This window comes from Nuphar pumila, chromosome 3 (genome assembly GCF_984573655.1).
Source record: "Nuphar pumila chromosome 3, dmNupPumi1.hap1.1, whole genome shotgun sequence".
In the NCBI taxonomy this organism is placed as follows: domain Eukaryota; kingdom Viridiplantae; phylum Streptophyta; class Magnoliopsida; order Nymphaeales; family Nymphaeaceae; genus Nuphar; species Nuphar pumila.
Genome location: NC_143251.1, coordinates 137,106,737 through 137,133,360, shown reverse-complemented (window position 1 = coordinate 137,133,360; position 26,624 = coordinate 137,106,737). Strand labels below are relative to the sequence as shown.

At 41.3% G+C, this 26,624-nt stretch overlaps 1 protein-coding gene across 2 annotated transcripts in view; it reads left to right on the top strand.

The window, feature by feature from the left end:
* The first annotated feature begins 2,496 nt into the window (after positions 1–2,496).
* Positions 2,497–26,624, top strand: part of LOC149843998 (putative LRR receptor-like serine/threonine-protein kinase At1g06840) — a 224,660-nt gene continuing 200,532 nt past the window's right edge. For both annotated transcript variants that reach the window (XM_090000227.1, XM_090000226.1), the window contains exons 1-2: positions 2,497–2,887; positions 7,329–7,479. In XM_090000227.1, the coding sequence (XP_089856353.1) occupies positions 2,794–2,887; positions 7,329–7,479 (245 nt within the window). In that variant the 5' untranslated portion in view covers positions 2,497–2,793. The remainder of the gene's footprint in view (positions 2,888–7,328; positions 7,480–26,624) is intronic.

Here is a 26,624-nt window from a genome sequence, read left to right as displayed (position 1 = left end):
TGGAGAAATGAGAAAATATATTAGTTAAAAGAGGTCGGGGTAGGCCTAGGAAGACATGGATGGAGGTGATAAAAAAAGATACGAATGCTTTGAACCTCACCGAGGACATGGCATTGGATAGAAATGAATGGAGGAGAAGGATTCATGTGGAAGACCCATAATGATTTTCTTTGTTGGTTCATATTGTTGTTGTTGTTGTATTGATTTTGGATATCGAATTGAGATTGGATTCAGATAAAATATCTGAGAAAATACTACAAATTAATTTTTTTGATGTTTTCAAGAATAAGGGATTCAGATTCAGAATTGGATCTGGATCCAGAATTGGGTCAGATATAGAATTTAAATTTGAATTTCAGTGAATCCGAGAAATAAATGGAATTTTATCAAAGATTAACCCAATTTATTCAAAAGTTGAAGATCAGACGCAAAAAGAAAATTTTTGAATTTTTGAAAAAATTTGTGGTGTTCACAATAAGATGCGACATCAATCTCAAGACAATATATGCGAGAATCGACATCCAATGATAGTTACAAGGCGAGCATGTGAACACCGAAGTGTTCTAAATGGCTCAACCAAGAATTAGGGCGAAATACTATTTTTAAGAACTCATATACTCCGCATTCAAACATATATATCCGACGATAGTCATAAGGCAAGCGGGTGGACATAGAAGTGTCCTAGAGGACTCAACCAATAACTAGGGTGAGATACTACTTCAGAAGGTATATGCTATATACAAACAAACAAATACTTGAGAGAGATGGGTCAACGAAGTGAACTTAATTCAAATTACGAAAGAAACGACTCTGAAACGCTTCGATTGCTTCAAACGTGGTTCAAACATTCCTTCGAAAGGTGAGACTAGGTTAGATGAGATCAACCTAGTTGAGAAAGAGGAAGAGCAGGTCAACCTGCTCAACCCAAGTGGTTTGAACCAAACTAGGTTCGGTCCAAGTCAACTGGGTTCAGCAGGTTCAGACTAGCTCAAGTTGGCTGAGTCTGGGTTTAGAAAATCAAACAAGGGTTTGGGACAAAAATAGACTTTGACTTTGACTTCAAACCCAACTAAGTTCAAGTCAAGTCAATTGGGTTTGTACCAGGTTAGGTGAGCAAAGACCATGTCAGGCAGGCTCAGACCCACTCAGGCAGGCTAGGCTAGGTAGAAGAGGTTTAGGAGAGAGAGAGAAGGCAAATGAGGGGGGGGTCAAATTTTTGAAAGGGGGGTCACCTCCTTTTATAGGCAAGGTTACTTGGCCCCTAAGCAACCTCCTCTTTCTGGATTTTTTTAGAAAAAGCTAGAAAAATGAAGAGCATTCCTTTCCCTTCTTACATTTTCCATAATTTTTCAGAAGGTTCCTCTTTGGTGTGGGGCCCACATGAAAATTTCATGAGATATTTTGTGGGTCCCACCGGATATTTTTTGAGGAATATTTCTATGGGTCCTACCAACATTTCTGCGGGTCCCGCAAAAAATTTGGGTTTCCGGTAATATTTTTTTTCGATTTTTTTTTAATACTTCATTCTCTTCGTATTGACGTAACTAAGAAAGTTGGCTTGTACAAATCTCTTGATTTTATTCAGGGACGAAGTTATGACTCCCTAACGGTTTGAGCATATATTCGCGAAGATACGAATACCCTAAGTATATCTGACTCGTAGGAACCAGTTTAATTCGCATTTTGAGTATAAATGCTATTTTCACCCAAAAATGCCTTATGAATTTTATTCAGAAGTTGTCTAAAAAATTATGGGTCTTACACTTAGTCTTAACTTTGAAAACTCATCTACGCCCTATAGTGTTATTTCCTCTAAAAAGATTTTGAAATTCTCATATCTTAGCTTTCGTAAGAGCTTCAAGTTCGTTATCCATAGCTTTGTTTCATTCAACACTCTTTTTGGGTTTTTCAAAGTTTTTAAGTTTCATGTGAATGGCGCAAAGACAAGCTCTATGACTTTTAAATAAAAATCAGAAAAAAAACCTTATACATGCAAAAGGGCAGATTTATACTAGAATCGGGCTATACTGAGCCGAGCCGATGTGGCTCGATACAACTGAACTAGGCCTCAATCGGTCGATTTTGTAGGGGCCTGAATTGGGCCCCACATCAAAGCGAACATACAGCTGACCTGATTCAATATCTATATGATGTAACCCGACATCCAACAAGAATCTGAATCCAACCGATTAGCCTGATTTGGTAGCCAAATCTGGATCCGATTAGAAATTGGCTTCGGGTTCAGTATTGAGTTTTTCATTGAAACCCCACTAAACCCGAAGCTGATTAAGTGTAAACATTGGGTTTTAAGCTAGTCGGATCTGTATTCGGTTTTGACTCTTTTCATCTGACTCCGGATCTGAATCTGAATCCAATTAGGTCGGATCCTATTCGGTTTTGTCTTTTTCCATCCGAATCCGATCCGTCATCCTTTTTTTCTCTTTCTTCTGTGTCTCGATCTTTCACCAAATCTGATGGATCGCCTTATTCAAATTCAACGGGGGACGCCATCAACCAATCCGATCTCCATCCAACCGACTCTCTCTCTCTTGCTTACTTCGAATTCTTCCCTCTTCTCATCCCCCTGCGAAAATTCAAACCCTAAAGTCATGACGTCGCTCTCTCAACTGCCATTAATTAAATCAGGGAGAAGAGGTGGGGGCTTCCGAAGACTTGCCGCCCTATCATCATCACGCCTCGTCCTCCTTCTTCGGACCACTGGCGCGCTTCCCCGAAGAATCCCGCCTCCGCTTCCGGTTTCGGCGCCCACCTACGGGTTTCCGGCGTTCAGAGATGCCGGGAAGGAAGGAGCAGGCGGTGATCATTGCCCTAATTTTCGGGATTTTCATCGTTAAGGTTCGCGCGCAGGTTACTCGTCCCTCAGAAGGTAGGAGACTCTCTACAGGGCTTCCGATCTTTAGTTTCTTCTCCAATTTGTTTGTTTGTGTGTATCCGATCTTTAGATTGTTCTTCAATTTCTGTGTGTGTCCGATCTTGAGTTTCTTGTACAGTCAGTGTGTGTTTTTTGTATGTGTTATGCGAACTTGTCGCTTGCTGAGTCTGAGTAGTTATGTAGTTGCCCGTTTACCATGCCTTGTTTAAGGTGCAGAGCAATGAACATGCTACTTAACAACAATTACGACTTCATTTAGACTGAAGACAGTCATTGCTTAAAGGGCACTAAATTATTAAGCAAGTGTGAATTGTTGCAATCTCAAAGCACTTCAGGGCATACAACAACAACAACAACAACAACTACGCCTTCATCCCAAAACAATTGGGGTCGGCGATATGAACCAACAAAGGAAATCATTCTGGGTCTTCCACATGAATCCTTCTCCTCCATTCATTTCTATCCAATGCCATGTCCTCGGTGAGGTTCAAAGCATTCATATCCTTTCCTATCACCTCCATCCATGTCTTCCTAGGCCTACCCCGACCTCTTTTAACTAATATATTTTCCCATTTCTCCATCCTTCTAACTGGGGCATCATTAGGCCTTCGTCGAATATGTCCAAACCACCGTAAACGATTCTCTCTCATCTTATTTTCAATGGGTGCAATGCCTACCTTCTTACGTATCTCCTCGTTCCGAATCTTATCTTTTATTGTATTTCCCACATCCATCTCAGCATACGCATCTCAGCTACACTCATTTTTTGAATATGATGTCTCTTGGCAGCCCAACATTCCGTACCATATAGTAAAGCGGGCCTAATAGTCGTCCTATAAAACTTTCCCTTCAACCGCAATGGCATTCTACGATCGCACAACACTCCAGTTGCACTCTTCCATTTCATCCACCCAACCTTTATCCTATGATTTACATCTCCATCAATTTCTCCATACTTTTGAATGATAGATCCCAAATATTTGAAAGAATCATCCACCGGTATTTCTTGCTCACCAAGCTTCACTACACTCCCATCTTTATTTTGTTGCTTACTAAATCGACATTCCATGTATTCTGTCTTACTCTTACTCAACTTAAAACCTCTTGCTTCCAATGTCTGTCTCCATAATTCTAACTTAGCATTAACCCCAGCTCTAGACTCATCAATCAAAACAATATCATCAGCAAACAACATACACCACGACACATTTTCTTGAATTGATCTTGTAAGCTCATCCATCACTATAGCAAATAGGAAAGGGCTTAAAGCAGATCGTTGATGTAACCCAACCGTTATAGGAAAATTGGTTGTCACCCCTCCACAAGTGCGGACATTGGTTACTACTCCTTCATACATATCTTTAATTATACTAATGTACTTGAGAGAAACACCTTTCTTCATCATTGCCCACCAGAGAACGTCCCTAGGTACTCTATCGTAAGCCTTCTCCAAATCAATAAAAACCATATGCAAATCTTTGTTCCTCTCTCTATTTCTCTCAATAAGTTGTCTAAGAAGATGTATAGCTTCCACAGTAGATCTTCCAGGCATAAAACCAAATTGATTCTCCGATATCATGACAACCTTCCTCAACCTAGACTCAATCACCCTCTCTCAAAGTTTCATAGTATGACTCATGAGTTTTATACCACGATAGTTTGTGCAATCTTGTATATCACCCTTATTCTTATATAGAGGCACCAAAGTACTCTTCCTCCACTCATTAGGCATCTTATTTGTCCGCCAAATCTTGTTAAAAAGATTTGTCAACCATTCTAAACCTTTCTCTCCCAAGCATTTCCAAGCCTCGATAGGTATACCATCTGGGCCAACTGCCCTTCTTGATTTCATTTTCTTCAAAGCCTCTGTAATTTCTTTCTTTTGAATCTTGCGCATGAAGTCACGATTCATCTCATGAAAAGGAATGGAAAAGTCTCCAAGATCCTGAGCATGACTTTCATTAAATAGCTTATCAAAATAATCTTTCCATCTCTCCTTAATCTCCTCATCTTTGACTAAAACCCTTTGCGTTTCATCTTTGATACATCTAACCATACCCAGATCCCTCGATTTTCTATCTCTCATTTTTGCAATCCTATAAATATCCTTCTCACCATCTTTGGTATCCAACTTGTCATAAACCTCCTTATATACCTTATCCCTCGCGTTCCGAACTACTTTTTTAGCTTTCTTCTTTGCTATCATATACTTCTCCAAATTCTCATTATCATGACTTTCACTTAGATTTCTATAACACTCTCTTTTAACCTTAATAGCTAATTTGACATCCTCGTTCCACCACGATGTATCCTTACCTAGCGGTGCACCGCCTTTAGACTCACCCAATACCTCCTTAGCCACCTTTCTCATGCCACCCGCTATCTTATTCCACATAGATTCTGAATCCTCCTCGAGACACCAATCAACTTCCTTAACTACTCGCTCTACAAACATTCCTTCTTTAGCTCCTTTCAGTGCCCACCACTTAATTCTAGGATCTATCCTATGTCTATCCCTTTTGCGGCATTGTCTAATTCTAAGATCTAAAATTAAGACTCTATGTTGTGTAGCTACACTTTCTCCCGGTATAACCTTACAATCGATGCAACAACCCCTATCTCTCTTTCTAAGTAGGAAAAAATCTATTTGACTCGTATTAACCCCACTTTTAAATGTTACTAGGTGAGACTCCCTCTTCCTAAACCAAGTGTTTGCTAAGATCATATCATAGGACAAACCAAAATCTAAAATCCTTTCTCCACTATCGTTTCTTTCTCCTATACCATAGCCTCCATGGATACTCTCAAATCCATCCCTACTAATGCCTACATGCCCATTAAGGTCACCGCCGCTGAAAAGCCTTTCTCCATAAGATATCCCTTGTACCACTCCATCTAAATCTTCCCAAAATTGACGCTTAGTGGAATCATCTAAACCTACTTGAGGTGCATAAACACTAATAATATTAATAATATCCGTACCTAATACTAATTTAATAAGTAAAATCCTATCACCCTTCCTACGGACCTCAACTATATTATCTATAAACTCACGACTCATAACAATCCCTACTCCATTCCTATTCCTATTTATTCCTGTATACCAAATCTTATATCCCCAAGGTTCTATCACTTTTGCTTTCTCACCTACCCATTTGGTCTCTTGTAGACATAAAATATCAATCTTTCTCCTACACATAACATCTACTAACTCTACCAACTTACCAGTTAAAGACCCTATGTTCCAAGTGGCTAACCTAATTTTATGGTTTTGGACTAACTTCTTTACCCCCACCCGTCCAACAAAGTGAGGGAACCCTTGCCTATTTGACACCACACCCGGGCGCCGGTGTGACGCGTCGCTTCCGGGCGACGACCTAGCAACCCTTGCCCATTTATCACTGCCTTCGGGCCTATAGAGTACAGCGCGTCGCTCAGTAGGGAACGCCCCAATGAAATTCTCATATTGGTTCATATTCAGGGCATAAGTGTAGAAAATAATATTGGTACTAGCGATTTCTTGGATAGTTAGACTCTTGAGAATTTCAAAACATATTTTTCCTTAGAGAGATCTGTATATGTTTGCAAAGGAAAAACTGAATAATAGTAAACAGAAAAGGAAGAAAGAGTTTTGCCATAAAAAATCTGTCGAAAAGAAAAGGCAGAAAAACTTTGTTATGAAAAATCCCATTCAATTTCAAAAAAATTTCTACCACCGCGATGGTTACCCGTGTGGTCAGCGGAGTCCTGTGTCAAGCTGAAGGCCCAGGATCAAATTCTGCTGGCATATGGGGGCTGCCGTTGCTTTAGCATGGTTGGGGCACGTAAGGCTGGGTGGTCGTGTCCTCAACCCAGAGTTTTACCTCGAAGGGAGGCGGGCCCATTAAGTGTCCCGGTTCTCAGTAAGGATTTTCCTTCGTCATAAAAAACAAGTTCAAAAAAAATTTATAAATTGAAAAATGTTAATATTTACTTTCGAGTCATGATAGGCAAGATATCTTTATTATTGTTTCATGAAAGTCTCCTGAAAATATCATGATATATGGGAATACTTGTGATCTTTATGACCATGATAATAACATTTGAAACAATCATCTAACGATTATCATTATTTTTACATGCAAGTGAACACCCATTGCTTGACTCAAGATTCCTTGAACCTATGGATCTGGTTATCACAATGCACTATTTTATTGGTACTTAATTGAATTGAGCTTGAGCCAACACCATCTTGACCAAACTCTAAAACTGCCTAAGAGTGACATCTCACGTTTCTTCCCATGGTAGTCAAAACATGGTTTTTAAGATTACATCTCTTGTACAATAAAAGAATGCTGATGAACCACCACAAGTAAAATAATGCAAACATTGACTAATCTGTCACAAAATTCGTTATTGGGAAGTTCTTTGACTATAGATAATTCTGGTGATGCAGTCTCTGCCTTGCGAGCAATCAGGAAGAACTTGGTTGACCCTTTTAAAAAGCTTACAAACTGGGACAGTGGTGATCCATGTACATCAAATTGGACTGGAGTTTTTTGCTTCAACGCAACTGGAAGTGATGGATACCTCCATGTTCGTGAACTGTATGTGTTTTATTTCTACTTATTCAGTTTGTCTTTTTCGCTAAAACAAAAGTTGCTTATCTTTTTGTTTTTTGAACTTTGAAAATTATGCACACACACACACAAACATACATATGCATGCATGTATTCATACATAAATGCATCCACATATACATTCATTTGAAGCTAATGCAAGATGCTACTTTTCTTTTCCCTTGCTATGATACTCAGTCTAGTTAAAATTTTTAGGGCTGATGCAGGTTTGGTAAAAAAGAATTTTATGGGATTAGAAGTCACATCTCACCTCATACCCTGATAGTAGCTTGGCACCACCTTTGTGATTTCCCTTGTGATTTACTTTATTTTCTATTGTATTTTCTGTTTGGGTCGGGTTTTGATATCTCTCTCATTAGGCTCTTATGGATCTGATGATCCATGTGGGTGTATGGAGTATTAGGGGTTACTGAGAGGGATACAAAGGTCTTTTAGGGTCAATAAGAGCTGCATGGAGAATATTTGATTTGTTAAAGGGCAATAAAGTCCTTTTATTTGGCTCAACGGCCCACCAGGGGCAAGGTGGTTCTTCTACCAAACTTAATGCCTCCTAGGGGTATTGCCATCCTTTGGCTGAAGAGTCAATCTCTCCAAAATCGATTTCCAAGCTGGAAACGACCAAGTGGCTTGGAGGCCTATAAGTACTTGTATGGTAGTGTAACCATCCTATTCTGAATTTAATTTCAATTGAGAATTTCTCAATTTGGCCTACTGAATGTTTAGTAGGATTGACTCTTCCTTTTTGGAATAGATTGACTCCCTTGGATCCTTTCTAATGGAAATTCCTTTTTTTTCTCCTTTCCAAATTTGAGAAACCCTTCCTATATCTCTCTCTCCCTCTTCCTCTCTCATTCACGCCTCCCTCAACCTCTCTCTCTTCTCCAAACCCTGAGCTGCTACCATTTGGTATCAGAGCAAGCCATCTTCGGCTGCTGGACCGAAGATTGAAGCAAGATCTGTTTGCCCCACCATTAGATCCAGTAATTCCACCATCGGATCTACCTGAAGTAGTCCTATAAGCCTTGATCTATGAACCACAACAACTGATCTGTCATCTGATCTTCTTCAAGGTCAGATCCATTTTTTCGTGGTCATTCCAATTCATACGAACCCCTAATCTACATAAGGTGTAAGGCTACGATCATCCAGACACAAGCTCGGTGTCCAAAACTATAGTAGCTGCAATAATTGTTCAGATCCAGCCATGTCTGAACACCTGCACATGTTTGATCCACCTTCATCTACAACAAACAAAATAGAAGCAAAAATTTTGGGCAAATATTCTTCACATCCCGAACTCCAAAATCAATTTTTGTTTCGCCTCGATCAGAGTAGTATAGGCCCTGATTTGCCTATCCCAAGTCAAGTTATGTTTTGCCAGATTTATTGTAGATCTAGACAGGAACTGGTTCTTGTTCCCAGATTAATTTTTTTTTGGACAAATCAAAGGCCTAAAGATTGTCAAAAAATCATTGTGATCTCATCAGGCTCTGTCGAACCGTGGGTAAAAATTTAAGACTCAAATATGAAACCCATCGAGCCCAAGTCCCTCCGCATTGCAGATAGGTCATACCTGTTCACTGAACCAGTCCCGAACCGGATGCCAATTCCAAACCCGATTTTTGATCGCTGCCATCCAGAGACCCTATTGTAAAAAAATCTGAAAATTTAGGACAAAATAGCCTTGACTGTCCCGAATTAGACCCAAGTTACGGTTTGTAAAAATCTCATCCCAGTCCTAAGATATAGTCGAAATACCAAACCCTACTAGCTTGTGACTGATGAATCCTAAATCTGTCATAGAACTACCGGCTGTAGTGTAGTCATTTTCCAGCCTCTAAAATCGTTCTAAAATCTAAAAAAAGTTACTTGCACCATACTCAGACATCAGACAACAAGGCCAACCCTTTTACTTGACCCGAAACCTCACCTAGACACCTGAACCGATAGCTTATCCTTGACAACAGCACCCTGTCTTGCGGACATACCACCCTGATTTGACACAATGGTGACTTGCAGAGCCTAGGAACTTGTGGAATCATTGAGGACTGATACCCAACACCAAATGGATGAATAGAACAACAAGATCAATGATCTAGTTGCCATGATGCGAGAATTCGAACTTGTAAATCTTTCAAAATATTTGAAACAGGCTAGAAAATCTTTTATTTTTCGAGTTTTTTGTTTTAGTAAATCAACGAAAACAATTTTTTCGAAAAGAAAATAGACAAGCCGACAACCTTGGGCGCGCTAGCGTAAAAACCTCCATTTCACACTAAATTGAATCCTCGCAAAACATTTAAAAAACCATATACGTTAAAAGAAACCATATATCGGCCAAATAAACTGCGTAAACAATAGCATGCGCACGTAATAGCGCGACGGCAAAGCAAAGACAGAAAACAGTAAATGCAAAAGCCTGTGCACTAAAGCGCGGCGACAAAGTAAAGACAAAAACAATAATTGACAGAAAGCAAAAGCCTGTGCACTAAAGCGCGATGACAAAGTAAAGACAATAACAGTAAATGACAAAAGTAGTAAACAACAGAAAGCAGAAGCCTGTGCACTAAAGCGCGGTGGACAAGTAAAAGCAGAAGCAGTAAATGACAAAAGGAAAAGGATAAGGATCGCGAAACTGCGTCTTTGAGTTAAAAGCGTATATATATATATGTTTTTGTACATTTTTCATTTTAGTATTAATTGCTTAATTTAGTTTGTCCATTGCCCCTGCCCGCTGGCTTGATTGAAGTAGGAAAGGTGGCAGGGGTCGCGCCTCTGCCCTTAGACTGGAAAAGGAGGAGGCAGGGGGTGTCGCCCCCCTCCCCTCCCCTATCTGTTTGCATGCCTGAAAAGGGAGCAGGGAGGGGCGGCACCCCTCTCCTGCTAATAGATGAAGCAGGGAGGGCCCCGATCCCTCCCCTTTGAAAAAGGGAATGTAGGGAGGGATCGAACCCCTCCCCTGCAAAAAAAGGGGTGCAGGGAGGGGTCAAACCCCTCCCATGCGAAAAGGGGGTGCAGGGAGGGGCTGAGCCCCTCCCCTGCGAGCTCGACCCAAAGCGAGCGAGGGGGAGGGCAGCGACACCCTCTCCTCTGCCGCAAACAGAGGGAGAAGAAGAAGAAGACAACGAAGTCGAAGAAGACGAAGGGGGGAGACATTTACTTGTAAGGGGGGTCGTAGGAAAGGGATCAACGACTGGGGGTGGCTGCCGTCGTGGGGGGCCTCCGGCGACCCGAGGAGCGGGGGATAGGGAGATGCCAGCATGGGGCTCTGACGAACAAAAGAGGACGCGGGGGGATGACGCTCGACAGGGGGGGGAGGGGGAGTTGAGGGTTTATCAGGGAGAGAGAGTCAAGGGGAGAGCGGGGTTGCAGAGGACTCCGGCAAGGCTCGTCGGTGTGGGGGTTTTCTGGCAGGGAGGTTTGGCGAGAAGGGAGAGAGAGCGGCTGGAGAAGTTTTCCCTTTTTGCAAAAGGGTGACCCCTCCTCTTTGTTCTTATAAAGAACGCGGGGGGCGGTCAGGACTGACTCGGGTCTTGATCCAGATCCAACTCGGGTCCGATAAATTTTGTTGTTGTTGTAAAATCGTGGGTTTTACAGTTTTCTCAAAAGAAACCCCAACTCAATGTTTCAAAAAAACATGATGTAGTAAACTAACTTATTTTAACACGTTTAATCTTTTGAAACAGAAGCATAACTTTGGGAAATTTGCACGATATAAGATCGCCATGGATCTGAACACTACTCCCAAATATGCTGACTTGGAAGAACTTAGTTGCTATCTCGCAACTCACAACATTTTCTAACTTTATTTTGCAAGATTGCGTACTTGAGAAGCCGAGATCCGTGCAAGGAATCCTCTTCTCAAGACTGTAGCACCTGTACGCAAATTCACGTCTTTTCGAGAGAGCAAAAATGTTACGCGCTCCTGCACGCCCTGCGAGACTTTCATTAAATAGTCACAAGTGCTAAAAATATAAGTCTGCGCGCTAAGTGCGGCGGCCAGAAAAGACAAAGAGCAGTAATGCGAAAGCAACAGCCTGTGCACTAAAGCGCGACAACAAAGCAAATACAAAAATAGTAAATGCAAAAAAACAAGCTTGTTCACTGAAGTGTGGCGGCAAAGTAAAGACAGTAAGCAGAAAAGACAGAAATCAGTAAAGAACAGAAAGTAACTGCGAAAGCAAAAGCAAAAGCCTGGGCACTGAAGCACGACGACAAAGTAAAGACAGAAACAATAAAGGCAGAAAGTAAATGCGAAAGTAAAAGTCTGTGCACTGAAGTGTGGCGGCGAAGTAAAGACAGAAACAATAAAGACAGAAAATAAATGCAAAAGTAAAAGCCTATGAACAAAAAACGCGGCGACAACAGAAATTAGAAAAGACAAAATAAAAAAGGACAAGGTTCACAAAACCGCGTCCTTGAGTTAAAGACATACATATATAGATATACGTATACACTATGTCACATGGGTGCGGGGGTGCGACACTTTAAAAAAACTTGGGTGCGGGGGTGCGGCAAAAATGTAAAAAGTTATATAAATATAAAGTTCAAAAGTTGGACATAAATAACCCTGGGTGCATTGACCGCACCCAGGGTTGGGTTGACCGCATTGGGTGCTACACCCGCACGCGCAACCACGTCGCGTCGACGCGGGTGCGACACTTGGTTGGCTGAATCCCTATGACATAACGTATACATATATATTGTTTTTGTCCTTTATTTTTCATTTTAATTTCAATTGCTTTATTTTAGTTTGTCCATTGTCTTTTATGCAACTTTCTCCTACCTTGGGGAGTCGCGGTGTTGCACACGTCTTTGAGTGTAAGTGATGAACGTCTAGGGCCGCGGGGCGTGAGTGGGCTCCGTTGCGCAAACTACAAAGAAATAAAAGTGAGAACTCAAAAATAAAAAGGAAATGTCGACCCGCGTTAGGGGTTGACCTAAGAAAGTGCAAGAAGGGGGGCGGGCTCGGCTGACGAGCCAGGCCCGACCTTGGCCTGAAAGCATCCGAGGGGGAGTGAGGGTGGGCTCGATTGTCAGGCCGAGCTCGACCTTGGCTCGAGCAGTCACAACCAAGGGATGGGTTCGGCTGTCAAGCCGAGCCCAACCCAGCTCGCAAAAACAAAGGGGCGAGGGTTGGGTTCGGCTGTCAGGCCGAGCCTGACAAAGGAAGACGAGGAGGGAGGCATGGGTTTTGCCCCTTCCTGACAGAAAATACAGAGGCAGGGTCAAAGCCCCTGCCTGACGAACGTCGCCCCTGCCTGACGAACATACATACATCGTCCCTGCTTCACGAACGTACATAGGGAGGCAAGGGCATCGTCCTTGCCTGTTGGACAACTGAGGAGGCAGAGGCAGGGGCTTCGCCCCTGCCTGCTGGAAAAGCAAGGAGGTAGGGGCTCTGTCCCTGCCTGTCGAAAAACACCAGGCGGCAGGGGCATCGCCCCCGCCAGCCTGCTGGAAAATTGAAGAAGAGAAGACAAAGAAGAAAGTGCAGAAGAAGAAAGACAACGAAGCGAAAGAGAGGTTACCTGCGAGAAGAAAGGGGGTTGCTGACGTCGGGGTGGCCGTGGTGTGCAAGGAGAGAGAGGGACGAACGAGTAAAACTCGCTGGCGTCCCCTTCGACGAACCGAAAAGGTCGAGGGAGAGAGAGGAGCAGGTGACAGGCGTCAGCGGGACGACAGTGGATTGTCAGCGGTAGGTGGCCAGACGTGGTGTCGCCAGCGTAGGGCTTCGACGAGCTGAAGAGGACGAACGAGAGAGGGGGGTGTCAGGCGAACAAGGTGAGAGAAAGAGAGCACGGGGGACAATAGTGGGCTGTCGGCGACGGGTGGCCGGACGCGGGGTGGGGTCGCCGACGAACTGAAGACGATGAAGGCGAGAGGGGGGTGTCAGGCGAACGAGATGAGAGAAAGAGTGCGAGGGGGGGGGGGGTAGGTGGTGCCGACCGGGGTCAGATGCCCGACGAGGTGGCACCGACAAAGTTGTTGGAGAGGGAGGCGATCGCTGGAATGAGGAGCAACAGTGAGGGGGGGGGGGGAAGGGTTTTGCGTAATGCAAAACCCTTTCCTCTGCGTGCCTTAAATAGACAGGGGGGGGGGGTTTAAGTGGGGTAGCCGGGTATGGATCCGGATCCAACCCAGGTCTGAATTTTTTTCTCTTAAAAACGTGGGTTTTACACAAAGTCCAAGGTACAAAGTTCAACTGACATTCCCCCAATGGGCCTTGCCCATAAGTGCTACTCCCTACTATATAAACCCATGTGATCCCTCAACTCTTCAATCTAGGATTAAACTTTTAGAAAGATATGAAAACCCACTTAGGTAAATATAAGGTAATAGGTAGGCAAACCTAGGTTCTAACCGAATAGTTTTGAGACAAAATCCCAACAAAATTTTGATGCATTTCTATATATCGTGTCTTTCCATGGTAACTGTGATTAAGTACAATTTCCATCGCACTCTGATTATCATGCATATGATATATCATGTTAACCTTGATATAGTGAAATGACAAATGACAATGCCAAGCTATGTCACAGGGATTCGGCTAGCAGGGTGCCGCACCCGCGTCAACGCGACTCGATGCGGGTGCGATCAACCCGACCCTAGGTGCGTTGACCACACCCAGGGTCATTTTCGTCCATTTTTTTTGGTTTTTTTTAAACTTCGCCCTATGAAATGGGCTGCAGAATTTAAAAAAAAATTTGCCCAGGCCCAGGCCCAGGATAATGATCATTTCATCGTCCTCATATGTCTTTGGACTTACGTGAAGTGTCGATGTGACCTTTCATTTTCAAAGAAACGTTTTTTGTTCGACGCTTGGGAGACTGACAGGCGTAACACGACAACTAGTCACTGGTTGTATGTATGGGAAGTCCCTCCTTTTTGTTTTTGTTTTTGCTTTTGCTTTTGGGCGACGCTTCCAGCTTTTTGAAACGAAAAAGCCATAAAGTGCCAGGCTGTCACGGGCTCCGAGCCTTTCATTTCAGTTCAACAGTCTCCAATCACACTCAAAATAGCTCTTTGTTTTATCATGGCAGACTCACTCGACTCGACTATAGTCTATAACTGGTTCTTTTGGGCGACTCTTGAGTATGACTTGCTTTTAATAAGTTAGTCGAGCATTTGAAACAAGTTAGTCGAACCTACATAGTGCGTATTCAAGGCGGGGTGACTGTTGACCCACTCAGAAGTCACCAAGGTTACGCGGGGTGGGTATTTGCCTTTTTAACAGGGCTTGGATTTTGAGCACCATAGTTGGCCACTTCAACTCCTCATGCGAGTCCCACAAACACCATCCTCATAAGGGCAGGAACTTGTGACACGCACATTCCCAAGTTGGTCGATCCATGACCAAACCATTGTGCGCTGTCTAGCTAAATCGTCGATGCCAAGGACTTGGTTCATCGATGACTCGGTCAACAACCATTCTTCAAGGAATGCTTGTGCTTTTGTTGCCCATGGGACCCGCGCTGGTGGGAACCCCCAGACCCCCCTTATATATATATATATATATATATATATATATATATATATATATATATATATATATACTGTCACATGGGTGCGGGAGCGGGTGCGGGGATTCGGCACTTCCAAAAAACCCGGGTGCAGGGGTGCGGCAGGGGCAAAAATGTAAAAAATAAATAAATATATATATATATATATATAAAATTTTGAAGTTTTAACAGTTTAACATTTAACAGTAAACATTGTCATAAACTCATAATATGATTCATCATGCATGCAGTATATCAACCTAAATATCAAATTATCAATCAAATAAGTAAAGCAATTACATAAATCGACCTAAATATCAATCAAATAAGTATGCATAAAAGAACTAAATTACATACCAAAGTATATCCTGATGAAGTAATGGATGCTAATAATTTTCTTCTTCATCATCAAATGCATCATTAGAAGGAATACTGGGCTCAGCTAAATCCATGTTTGTTACGTTGAATTCATGTTCTCCCTCAAAGTCACACTCTTCTGGGTTTACATCCCAAAATTTGGATGTTCCTTGTCTGCATTATAAACCCAATTTGAAAATGATAAATTCAATACAAGTATATTTAAATGAAAACTAAGAAATAATCAAATAACTAAGAGAGCAAATTAGTACCTGTATTCATCATTGCTTCGCGAAAGTAATCGAAGATTTGAATGAACATATACTAAATCCTCTGCACGCTTGCTGGTGAGTTTATTTCTCTTCATGTTGTGGATTTGAGAATATGTGCTCCAATTTCTTTCACAACAAGATGAACTAGCAGGCTGCGATAGCAATCTTAATGCAAGACGTTGCAGAAGAGGTGTTTCCGATCCAAATGTTGACCACCATGTGATAGGATCTATATTATCTTCTTCTCTCGCGAATAATGCCGGTGCATATAATCTCGAAGATGAAAATTTTCCAAACTCTTGTGTGACTTGATGTAGAAGATGTGCTTCTGGAAAAAGTCTTGTCATACACATATTTCTATGTCTTGATAGCTCTGGGTCTAAATTTGGAGGGACACGACCAATACCACCAGCCCGTCACTTATTTGCATAATATTTTGGATTAAGAGAATGTGCCATGCAATGCAAAGGAGTGTTGCTCTTATCCCATCTTCTGACTAAAATTGAATGAATATGATTAAAAAAATCTGAATCATCCAATGCAGGATTTTTTTCTTCATGCATGAAAACTATAGCTTGTATTTTTTCAATCATATTATCCCACATTTCATAAACTCTGTGAAGCATGGGCTCATCCTTATCAACTTCTCTTAACATTTCCCAAATAGGTTGCGTAAATTGAAGGAAGTATACCACTCTGTCCCAAAACTCATCATCAAGAATGAATTTCTTAATTTCTTGAGCCTTCATATCATCATCAATACGATAGAATGTCCAATTTTCATCAGTCACTAAGTTAATCAAAGCATTCTTCACTCTTTTAATCCTCTTCATCATCACAATGATGGACGCAAAACGTGTTTCAGCGACCTTCAACAATTTCAAATCAGAATGCCTATTAAATATAGCATTAGCACGATGGTGGTTAACAACAAAATTCCTAATGCTTTTGACATTTCTTTCTAAATCTTCAATCCATGAACATAAAGCATATGCTTGTGAATTTTCTTCTTCTTTGGGGTTGCATATGCTCTTTAGGGTTAGATTTAAGCTGTGTGCTACACAGGGAGTCCAAAAAATATGAGGGTACTCACTCTCCAAACTCAAGGCTGCACTTTTACAAACCGGAGCGTTGTCTGTAATGATTTGTACCACTTTCTGATCACCCACTTCTTTTATCACTTCTATAAACAATCCCTTCAAATACTCTGCATTTTTATATTCCCCAGATGCATCAACTGCTTTCAAGAATATTGGGCCACCAAGCGAACAAGCAATGAAATTGATTAATGGACGCCTTTGAATATCTGTCCATCCATCAGACACAATGGAAACTCCATTTTGCTCCCATGAATATTTTTTAATTTCTAGCAACCTCTCCACGTTTGTCCTCTCTTCTGCAAGAAGTGTGGTTCGTATTTTTTCTGAACTTGGAGGCACATAACCACTCAAATTACAATTTGCCAAGGATGTTACTAAATCCTTCCAATAAGGATTTCTAGCCGCATTAAATGGGAGTGAACCAGAATAAAAGTACCTCCCAACTTTTCTATCCAATTCTTCTCTTCCATATGTATTGAATGCTGCTTGTATCGTTCCTCTACCTCCTAGATTGACTTTTCTTTTTTTTTTCAGCATCTTCTTGGTGGCTTGCAAATGGCACACTGAGTGCAGAAGAATCGGCCATTGCCTTTCTCTTCTCATATTCTTCTTGTATTTTCTTGTATTGCCTTCGCATTGCCTCATCAACTTTTCTGCAAGCTGAAATGCCATGTCCTGGTATCTTCAACAAATGAGCCTTCACTCTTGTGTAAGACCCAACAAAATCTTTTTCGCAGAGCTTGCATCGAAATCTTTTGTTTCCACCACCTCCTTCTCCAGTTTTTGCAAGTTTATCTACATGTACCCATAGTGGCCCCACATCATCAATCCCACTGCAACTATCAGCAAAACTAGCAGTAGAACTCACATGTTGGGATGAGGATGACGCAAGTCCTTTCCCTTTATCCGTCATTTTTATCCTGAAAACACAAAAAAAATACATTACAATTTTCAAATCAATTCGAAAATACAGGGAGAAGGGGGGGCTCAGCCCCTCCTCTGCCAACCCAACAAGAGAGCGAGAGCGAGGGGGGCTCGGCCCCTCCCCTGTCGACCCCCCCAAAAAAAAACAGATGGGGGAGGGGCTCGGCCCCTCCCCTGTCGACCCCAAAAAAAAAAAAACTGATGGGGGAGGGGCTCGGCCCCTCCCCTGTCGACCCCCCCAAAAAAAAAGATGGGGGAGGGGCTCGGCCCCTCCCCTGTCGACCCAAAAAAAAAAAAACTGATGGGGGAGGGGCTCGGCCCCTCCCCTGTCGACCCAAAAAAAAAAAAGATGGGGGAGGGGCTCGGCCCCTCCCCTGTCGACCCAAAAAAAAAAAACTGATGGGGGAGGGGCTCGGCCCCTCCCCTGTCGACCCAAAAAAAAAAAACTGATGGGGGAGGGGCTCGACCCCTCCCCTGTCGACCCCCCCAAAAAAAAAAAAGATGGGGGAGGGGCTCGGCCCCTCCCCTGTCGACCCAAAAAAAAAAAAACAGATGGGGGAGGGGTTCGGCCCCTCCCCTGTCGACCCAAAAAAAAAAAAATGATGGGGGAGGGGCTCGGCCCCTCCCCTGTCGACCCCCAAAAAAAAAAGATGGGGGAGGGGCTCGGCCCCTTCCCTGTCACCCAAAAAAAAAAAAAGATGGGGGAGGGGCTCGGCCCCTCCCCTGTCGACCCAAAAAAAAAGAGGTAGATGGGGGAGGGGCTCGGCCCCTCCTGTGCCGAAAAATGAGGGAGCAGGGGAGGCTCAGCCCCTCCCCTGCCGACCCAACAAGAGACCGAGAGGGGGGGGGGGGTGCTCGGCCCCTCCCCAGCCGACCCAAGAAGACGAGAGACATACCTGCCAGCCGAGAGGAGGAGCCGAGAGGAGGAGTCTGGGAGGCGGAGCTGGGGGCGACAGAGCTGGGGCGGCGATGGGAGAGCTCGAGCTCAGGGGGAGAGAGAGGAGAGATTAGGGCAATTTTTTTTTTGCCCTAATCCTCCTCCTTTTCATCGGGGGGGGGGATTTTTTTTCGCCCAAAAATTTGGACAAAAATGACCCTGGGTGCGTTGACCGCACCCAGGGTCGTGTTGACCGCACCCGGTGCCGCACCCGCATGCGATCCCGCGTCGCGTCGCGTCGACGCGGGTGCGGCACCTGTTTTGCCGAGTCCCTGTGACATAGTATATATATATATATATATATATATATATATATATATATATATATATATATATATATATATATATATATATATATACATTTGTGCCCCTGCCGCACCCCCGCACCAGAGTTTTTTGGAAGTGCCGAATCCCCGCACCTGCACCCGCACCCATGTGACATAGAAGCCAAGTCATTTCTGTAGCAAGAGAAGAAACCTTGCAATTGTCCTTGCTTTTGGGGACTACATGAAACATGAAATTGAAGCAAACCTAATTTTATCAGTTTCTCATCCATTCTAATTCAGAAAAATCAAGTTTGATGAGCAGATGCGTATCTTGCATTGTGTGCAATGGCCAGAAGTTAAGTATACTTGGTATATCTTGATATGGATGTGACTACCTCTAATAAATTCATACGAGGATTGTTTGTAAGCTGGGATATCTTAATATTTTGCAAAAATAATGGTTTTAATTGAAAAAGTTCATGTATGACAGTGAACCTACAACACTTCTATAAGCTCTTGTATTTTGTCGTGATCATCACATTTCAATTTGTGGTTCATACCTTTACAATTTCCACTTCCAGTTTTGTTAGGTAGACTCATAGCATAAACCTCATAACCTATAACATGTCTTCTTGTAGTTGGATCATGGGCCCAATCAACATCCGAATATGCTATCACCTTCATCGAATGGTGGGTAGGCGTATGAGGTGATTTCATATAGACTAGCCCATCAGAAAGAGTACCTTTAATGTACCTTAGGATACACTTAACTGCTTCAAGGTGCTTTGTTTGAGGCTTATGCATGAATCAAGAAACACAATTCACAACAAAAATTAGGTCAGGCCTAGTGACAGTGAGATATTGAAGAGATCCAACTATACTTCTGTATTTGCTGGGGTCTTCTAAGTAGGTATTATCAGCTGAATCTGTAGTTATAAGCGTATTAGCAGCCATTGGAGTGTCTGTGGGTTTGCATTGTAGCATACCATTTTGATGCAAAATATCTCTGGCATATTTTTGCTGGGAAAGAATGAGTCTATCTGATTGCTAGTCCACTTGCACGTCAAGGAAAAACTGAAGAAGTCCCAATTCTTTCATGTGGAAGGCTTTGTGCAACAATGGCTTTTTCTCATCAATCTTTACAGGATTATTTCTTGTAATGATAATGTCATCAACATAAACAAGGATGACTGTGATATTCAAATATACCTTTTGAACGAATAAAAAGTAGTCGCAGTGACTCCTTTCAAAACCCAATGTTTTTGCTACTGTACTGAAGGTCCCGAGAAGCCTTCTTGAGACCGTAGATAGCCTTTATCAGTCTGAGTACCCAAAAGGATGCTCCATGTACACTTCTTTATATAAGCTTTCATGTAAGAAAGCATTTTTAACATCTAACTGAAAGAGGTGCCACCCATGTAACACTGCCAAAGATAGGATAATGCAAATAGTCTTCGTCTGAACCACGGGACCGAATGTCTCATCAAAATCTAAGCCATGCTCTTCTTTGTACCCTTTTGCCACAAGTCTAGCCTTAAAACGCTCCATGATGCCATCCAATCTGTGCTTTATTTTATACACCCATTGGCACCCAACTACTTTTTTATCTGGTGGCTTGGGAACTACTTCCCATGTGTAGCCTTCATGAAGTGCTGCAATCTCATCATTCATAGCCTTTGTCTAGCGGGAATCAAGGCTGGCCTCAGCAAAAGACTTGGGCTCTTGAATATGTTCTAGGGCTGCAACATACGTGAAGAAATCAACGAAGAAGCATTCATAGCTCACCCATCTGGACGACGGATTCTTGATCCGAGTGCTCACACGAGGAACTGAGGCTACAATCGCATGATCAGAGGTAGGCTCCATTGATAGTTGTTCTGGCTGATCCAAAACAGGAGGAACTGCAGCACCTTGAGTTTGTGTTGGAACGGTATTGCTGGGTGCATTTGTTGGCACCCGTTTGCGATAGACTTGGTCAAAGCGAGGAAAATTAAATATCTTTGAATCATGAAGAACTGGGGTAGCAACCTGACCAAGTGAGGAGGAGACATCAAGATTATCATTTGCTGCACTCTTAACAAGTGAGGAAGACTAATAGGAATGCATAAAATTAGCACTGGAGGATTTATGCTGGCTGCCACATACATTCTCATAAAAAATAACATACCGTAAGATGATAACTTTATTGGCTGCATGGTCGAAACAACGATATCCTAAGAATTCATCATCATATCCAATAAATTGACACACAGTGGCCCTTGGAGACAACTTGTCTCTCAAGGTTTGTTCTATATGAACAAAACACCGACATCCATAGGCTTTCAAATGTGAGTAATCCGGGTACACACCATAGAGCAGAGAATAAGCTAACTCTTCACCAAGATTTGACAAGGGCATTCTGTTTATTAGGTAAACAACTGTGTGAAAAGCTTCAGTCCATAGACCCTCTTTTAATTTTATATCATACATCATCATCAAGGTTGTTTCTGTTAAATATGTAATCTCATATAATATCTCATATGTAATCTCATATGTAATCTCATAGACATGTAATGTTTTATCTCCTTTCTAGTTAGGATTTTTCGTTTAATTAATTCTAGTTAAAATACAACTAGAATTAGCCAAACCAGTCCATCATTGGACTGATGTGGCCTTTACCTTTTTCACTAGTAAAAAAGGTACCTTTTTGACCAAGTCAAAAAGGTAAATCCAAAAAGAGCTGTTCGACTCCCCAACAGCTCTATTAGAGCCGTTGGAGAGTCCAACAGCTCTCTTAAGGCTTCTCTCTACCTCTCTATAAATATGGGGCTATTCCCCTTGTAAAGACTTACTCTTGTTTTGGGTTTTTATCTCAAATAAAAAAAATTGTTTATTTTTCATTTTTATACCCGTTTCGGGTTGTGTGTATTCTTAAGTTCTCTTTGTGAACCTTTGTGGTTCTTATGATGTATTTGTGAGAACTTGTTGAGAGACATTTGTTGTAGCGTATTTTTCACTTTCTTACATGGTATCAAAGCAAGGTCGGTGGACGTGTATTGGGAAGCGTGCCATGCAACTACTCTTCAAGAAAGTGAAGTCTCTTTGAAGGAGTGCTCGTGTGTAGCCTTGAAGGGCGTGGAAGGCTACTTATTTTCGATCTTTGTGGTTAAAATATTCCTCTTCCCACTTGCTTTTCTTCTTCCCCTCTCATTCCCAAGCTTGTAAAATGGATGACAATGATAATGTCACCATTAAGTCCATAAAACTCAACGATTCAAACTATGTAACATGGGCTTCAATCATGAAGCATCTTATTTGGGGAAAGGGTCTATGGGGCTTAGTTGATGGAACCGATAAGGAACCTAAACTAACGCTCACTAAAGAAGAAGGTGGAAGAGAAGTACATCTTTCGGAGGTGGAAAAAACTAAGGCCATCTCCACATATGAAAAGGAATGAAAACAATGGAGAATGGGTCACGCCAAGATCATGTCTTGGCTAATTTCTAGTGTAGACATAAAGAAGTGTTCATGTCTCGCAAAATTTGAACATGCTAATGATGCGTGAGAATATCTTAAGAGAATGTATTCTCTTAAAGATATTGCTCATATATGTAACTTACAAGAAAAGGTTCGGAATATGGTTCAAGGAGAGAGAAGTATTAGAGAATACTACACTAGCTTATCCGAACTATGTGAAGAGTTGACTCTTCTTGAACCAAAGTGGCATTGTCCACAAGACATTGAGTTTCGCCAAAATCAAGTAAATGCGGAGCATTTTTTTCAATTTATAAATGGGTTGAGACCCGATTTTGAATCAACCAAGTCCGCTCTTCTACATCGGGGAAATGTTCCCTCTATTGAAGATACCATTGAAGAGCTAAGTATGGAAGAAAATAGACTCAAGAAACGAGTCGACAAAAGCGATGATGATACAGTTTTAACTGTATCTAGACCAGGTAATCACATTCACACATACAAACCTCCACATATTGGGAGAATAAATAATGAAAGGCAAGGAGGCGATTTTGAAAGGAGAAAAGTTATTTGTTATTACTGTCATGAACCCGGACATGTTAAAACTTACTGTCCAAAGTTGAAAAAATCTTATGAGAAGAAGGTAGCTGTTGTTGAATCAAAAAAATCAAATGAGACATCCATTGGAAACATGTCCCTGTCTCAGCTGGTGGAGGTTCTACAACCTCTTCTTAAAGGAACTTCTCCCTCAGCTGGAGTTGCGATCTCTTCTGTTGGCACCTCCGATCCAGGTAAACCCCTATGGCTTCTTGACTCTGGTGCTTCTTTTCACATGACACCAAATTTAAAATTACTGTCGCATTGTTATGACTCAAGTGGATCGAGTGTTTTTACTGCGGATGGAACATCCCTTGAGATAAAAGGAATAGGAAATTTCGAAAATAACTCTCAAAACTCAAAAGGATTTTGTGTTCCAAAGATTAGATATATCCCCAAACTTAATCTAAATCTCTTATCTGTTTCTCAATTAACTGATCATGGGTGTAATGTTTCCTTCTCTTCTCATGATTGTCAAGTACAAGATCACCAGTCAAGGAAGCTGATTGGGGAAGGCCATAGAGAAGGAGGCTTATATTACATGGATTTTTTGGAATTACCCAAGAAAACATTATGCTGCAATGTTCAAAAAGTAGGCTTGGATCTTTTACACCAAAGATTTGGTCACCCTTGTATATCCAAGCTTCAGTACTTTCCAAACATGGGAAAAATTTGTAATTTTGAAACTTTCACTTGTGAAAAATGTATTCTTGGAAAAATGAAACGACTAGCATTTCAAGAAAGAACTTTTGTCTCCACTCGACCACTTGAATTAATTCACTCTGATGTTTGGGGTCCTGCACCAGTTACGTCAAAAGGTGGGTTTTTATACTATGTAATTTTCGTGGATGACTTTACACGATATACCTGGATTTACTTTCTCAAACACAAATTTGAAGTGTTCTCTTTTTTTTCAAATATTTTATAATATGGTCAAAAATCAATTTAAGAATGATATTTCAATATTTCGCACTGATTCAGGGGGAGAATTTTTATCAACTGAATTTAAAGAATATTTGAACTCACATGGAATTTCACACCAAAAATCTTGTCCCTATACCCCTCAACAAAATGGGTTAGCTGAGAGAAAACACAGACACATTATAGAAACAACTAGAACACTACTTATCACACATCAAGTTCCTAAAGTTTTTTGGGCCGAAGCTATTTTAACTGCTGTGTATCTTATTAATAGGATGCCCTCATCCTCAATAAAGAATATTTCTCCTACTGAAAAGCTTTATAAACAAAAACCTGATTATTCTACACTGAGGGTGTTTGGGTGCAAGTGCTTTGTTTTTACAGATAAGAATGATAAATTCTCTCCCCGTGCTATACCCTGTACTTTTTTAGGATATGCAAATAATAAAAAAGGATACAAATGTTTTGACCCTAAAAACAACAAGTTATACGTTTCAAGGAATGTATCCTTTCTAGAAAATGAAAGTTTTTTTGAAAACAAAAATTCTACTGAAATAGATGAGTATTCCTTCTTGTTGGATCTAGTCCCAAAGGATAGTGAAAGAGAAATTGATCTAGATGATCAGATGGATGTGATTGATTCTGATCCTCATAGAAATAGTCAAGATTGTATTCAATACTCTAGACGAGGAAATTTAGAAAAACAGTGTGCCCTGGATAAATACACAAGGGAATATCAATCTGCCTCTTCATCTAGAAAATCCACTAGGATCTCGAGGGTTCCTGCAAAGTTTGTGTCATATCAGTCTTTTTCACCAAAACATCAAGCCTTTATTGCTCTAATTCATTCCTATGAAGAACCTCCCAGTTATGATATAGCCAAGGATCAACCAGAATGGGTCAAGGCTATGAAAGTCGAATTAGAAGCCTTAGAAAAAGCAAATACTTGGACCATTCAAGACCATCCTCCAAACAACAAGAAACCTATTGGTTGTCGCTAGGTGTACAAGGTGAAAACCAAGAGTGATGGCACTCTTGAAAGATTCAAGGCCCGGTTGGTGGCAAAAGGCTATTCTCAAGAATATGGAATAGACTATGAAGAGACCTTTGCCCCAGTAGCTAGAATGACCACTGTTAGAATCCTAATAGCTCTTGCATCAATAAAGGGATGTCATATCTTTCAAATGGATGTTAAAAATGCTTTTCTAAATGAAACTTTAGCTGAAGAAGTATACATGGACCCACCACCAGGAATGAATATACCTAAAGGGAAAACACTTCGCCTAAACAAGGCTTTATATGGTCTCAAGCAAGCTCCAAAAGCTTGGTATGGTAAGTTTAGTAAGGTTATGCTTGATTTTGGTTTTCGATTTTGTCTTACTGACACAACTTTGTTTGTTAAGAATTCTGATGCAAGTATTATCATCCTTTTACTCTATGTTGACGACATGATCATCACTGGAAGTGATAAACAGGGAGTTTATGATATTAAAAAATTTCTCAAAACACATTTTGAAATGAGTGATTTGGGTTTTTTGAAATATTTTCTTGGTATAGAAGTTGCCTACTCACCTAGATGTTACTTGCTAACTCAATCTAAGTTTGCATTAGATATTGTTGCCAGGTCAGGTATTTCAGATGAAAGACATGTTGATACTCCTGAGATTGTGAATGTCAAAATGAAGATTGATGATGGAGAGCCACTCGAGAATCCGACTCCGTATAGGCAACTTGTTGGGGATCTATCGTATCTATCTATCACAAGACCTGCCATTACACATGCGGTCCATACAACCAGTCAATTTCAACATGCTCCAACTTCTATTCATATGGGAGCAGTTTTGCGTATTATTAGATGTATCAAAAATTCTGTTTCTCGAGGATTATTTTTATCCGCTTCCTCTAACTTAGAATTGCTTGCTTATACTGATGCAGATTGGGGTGGTGATCCAAATGACCGCCACTCAACTACAGGTTTTTGTGTCTTTTTAGGAGAATCCTTGGTGTCTTGGCGATGTAAGAAGCAACAAAAGGTCTCTCTCTCATCAACCGAAGTTGAATATAGGGCAATGGCTACAACTACTATGAAATTAGTCTGGATTCGACATCTACTTTCCGATATGGGAGTTGAAAGTCTAAAAACATCAAATCTGTGTTGTGACAACAAGAGCTTTATCTATATTGCAAGCAATCAGACATTTCATGAACGCACCAAGCATATAGAAATGGATTGCCATTATGTTCGAGAGGAATTTTTGCGTGGCACCATCAATCTTCCCTATGTTGCTTCAGAATATTAGCTGGCCGATTTCTTCACCAAGCCTCTCGCTGCTCCTAGGTTTCACTTTCTCTTAGGCAAACTTTCGGTTATCCAACCGTAAGTTTGAGGGGGAGTGTTAAAATATGTAATCTCATATAATATCTCATATGTAATCTCATAGACATGTAATGTTTTATCTCTTTTCTAGTTAGGATTTTTCGTTTAATTAATTCTAGTTAAAATACAACTAGAATTAGCCAAACCAGTCCATCATTGGACTGATTTGGCCTTTACCTTTTTGACCAAGTAAAAAAGGTACCTTTTTGACCAAGTAAAAAAGGTAAATCCAAAAAGAGCTGTTGGACTCCCCAAAAGCTCTATTAGAGCCGTTGGAGAGTCCAACAACTCTCTTAAGGCTTCTCTCTACCTCTCTATAAATATGGGGCTATTCCCCTTGTAAAGACTTACTCTTGTTTTGGGTTTTTATCTCAAATCAATAAAATTGTTTATTTTTCATTTTTAT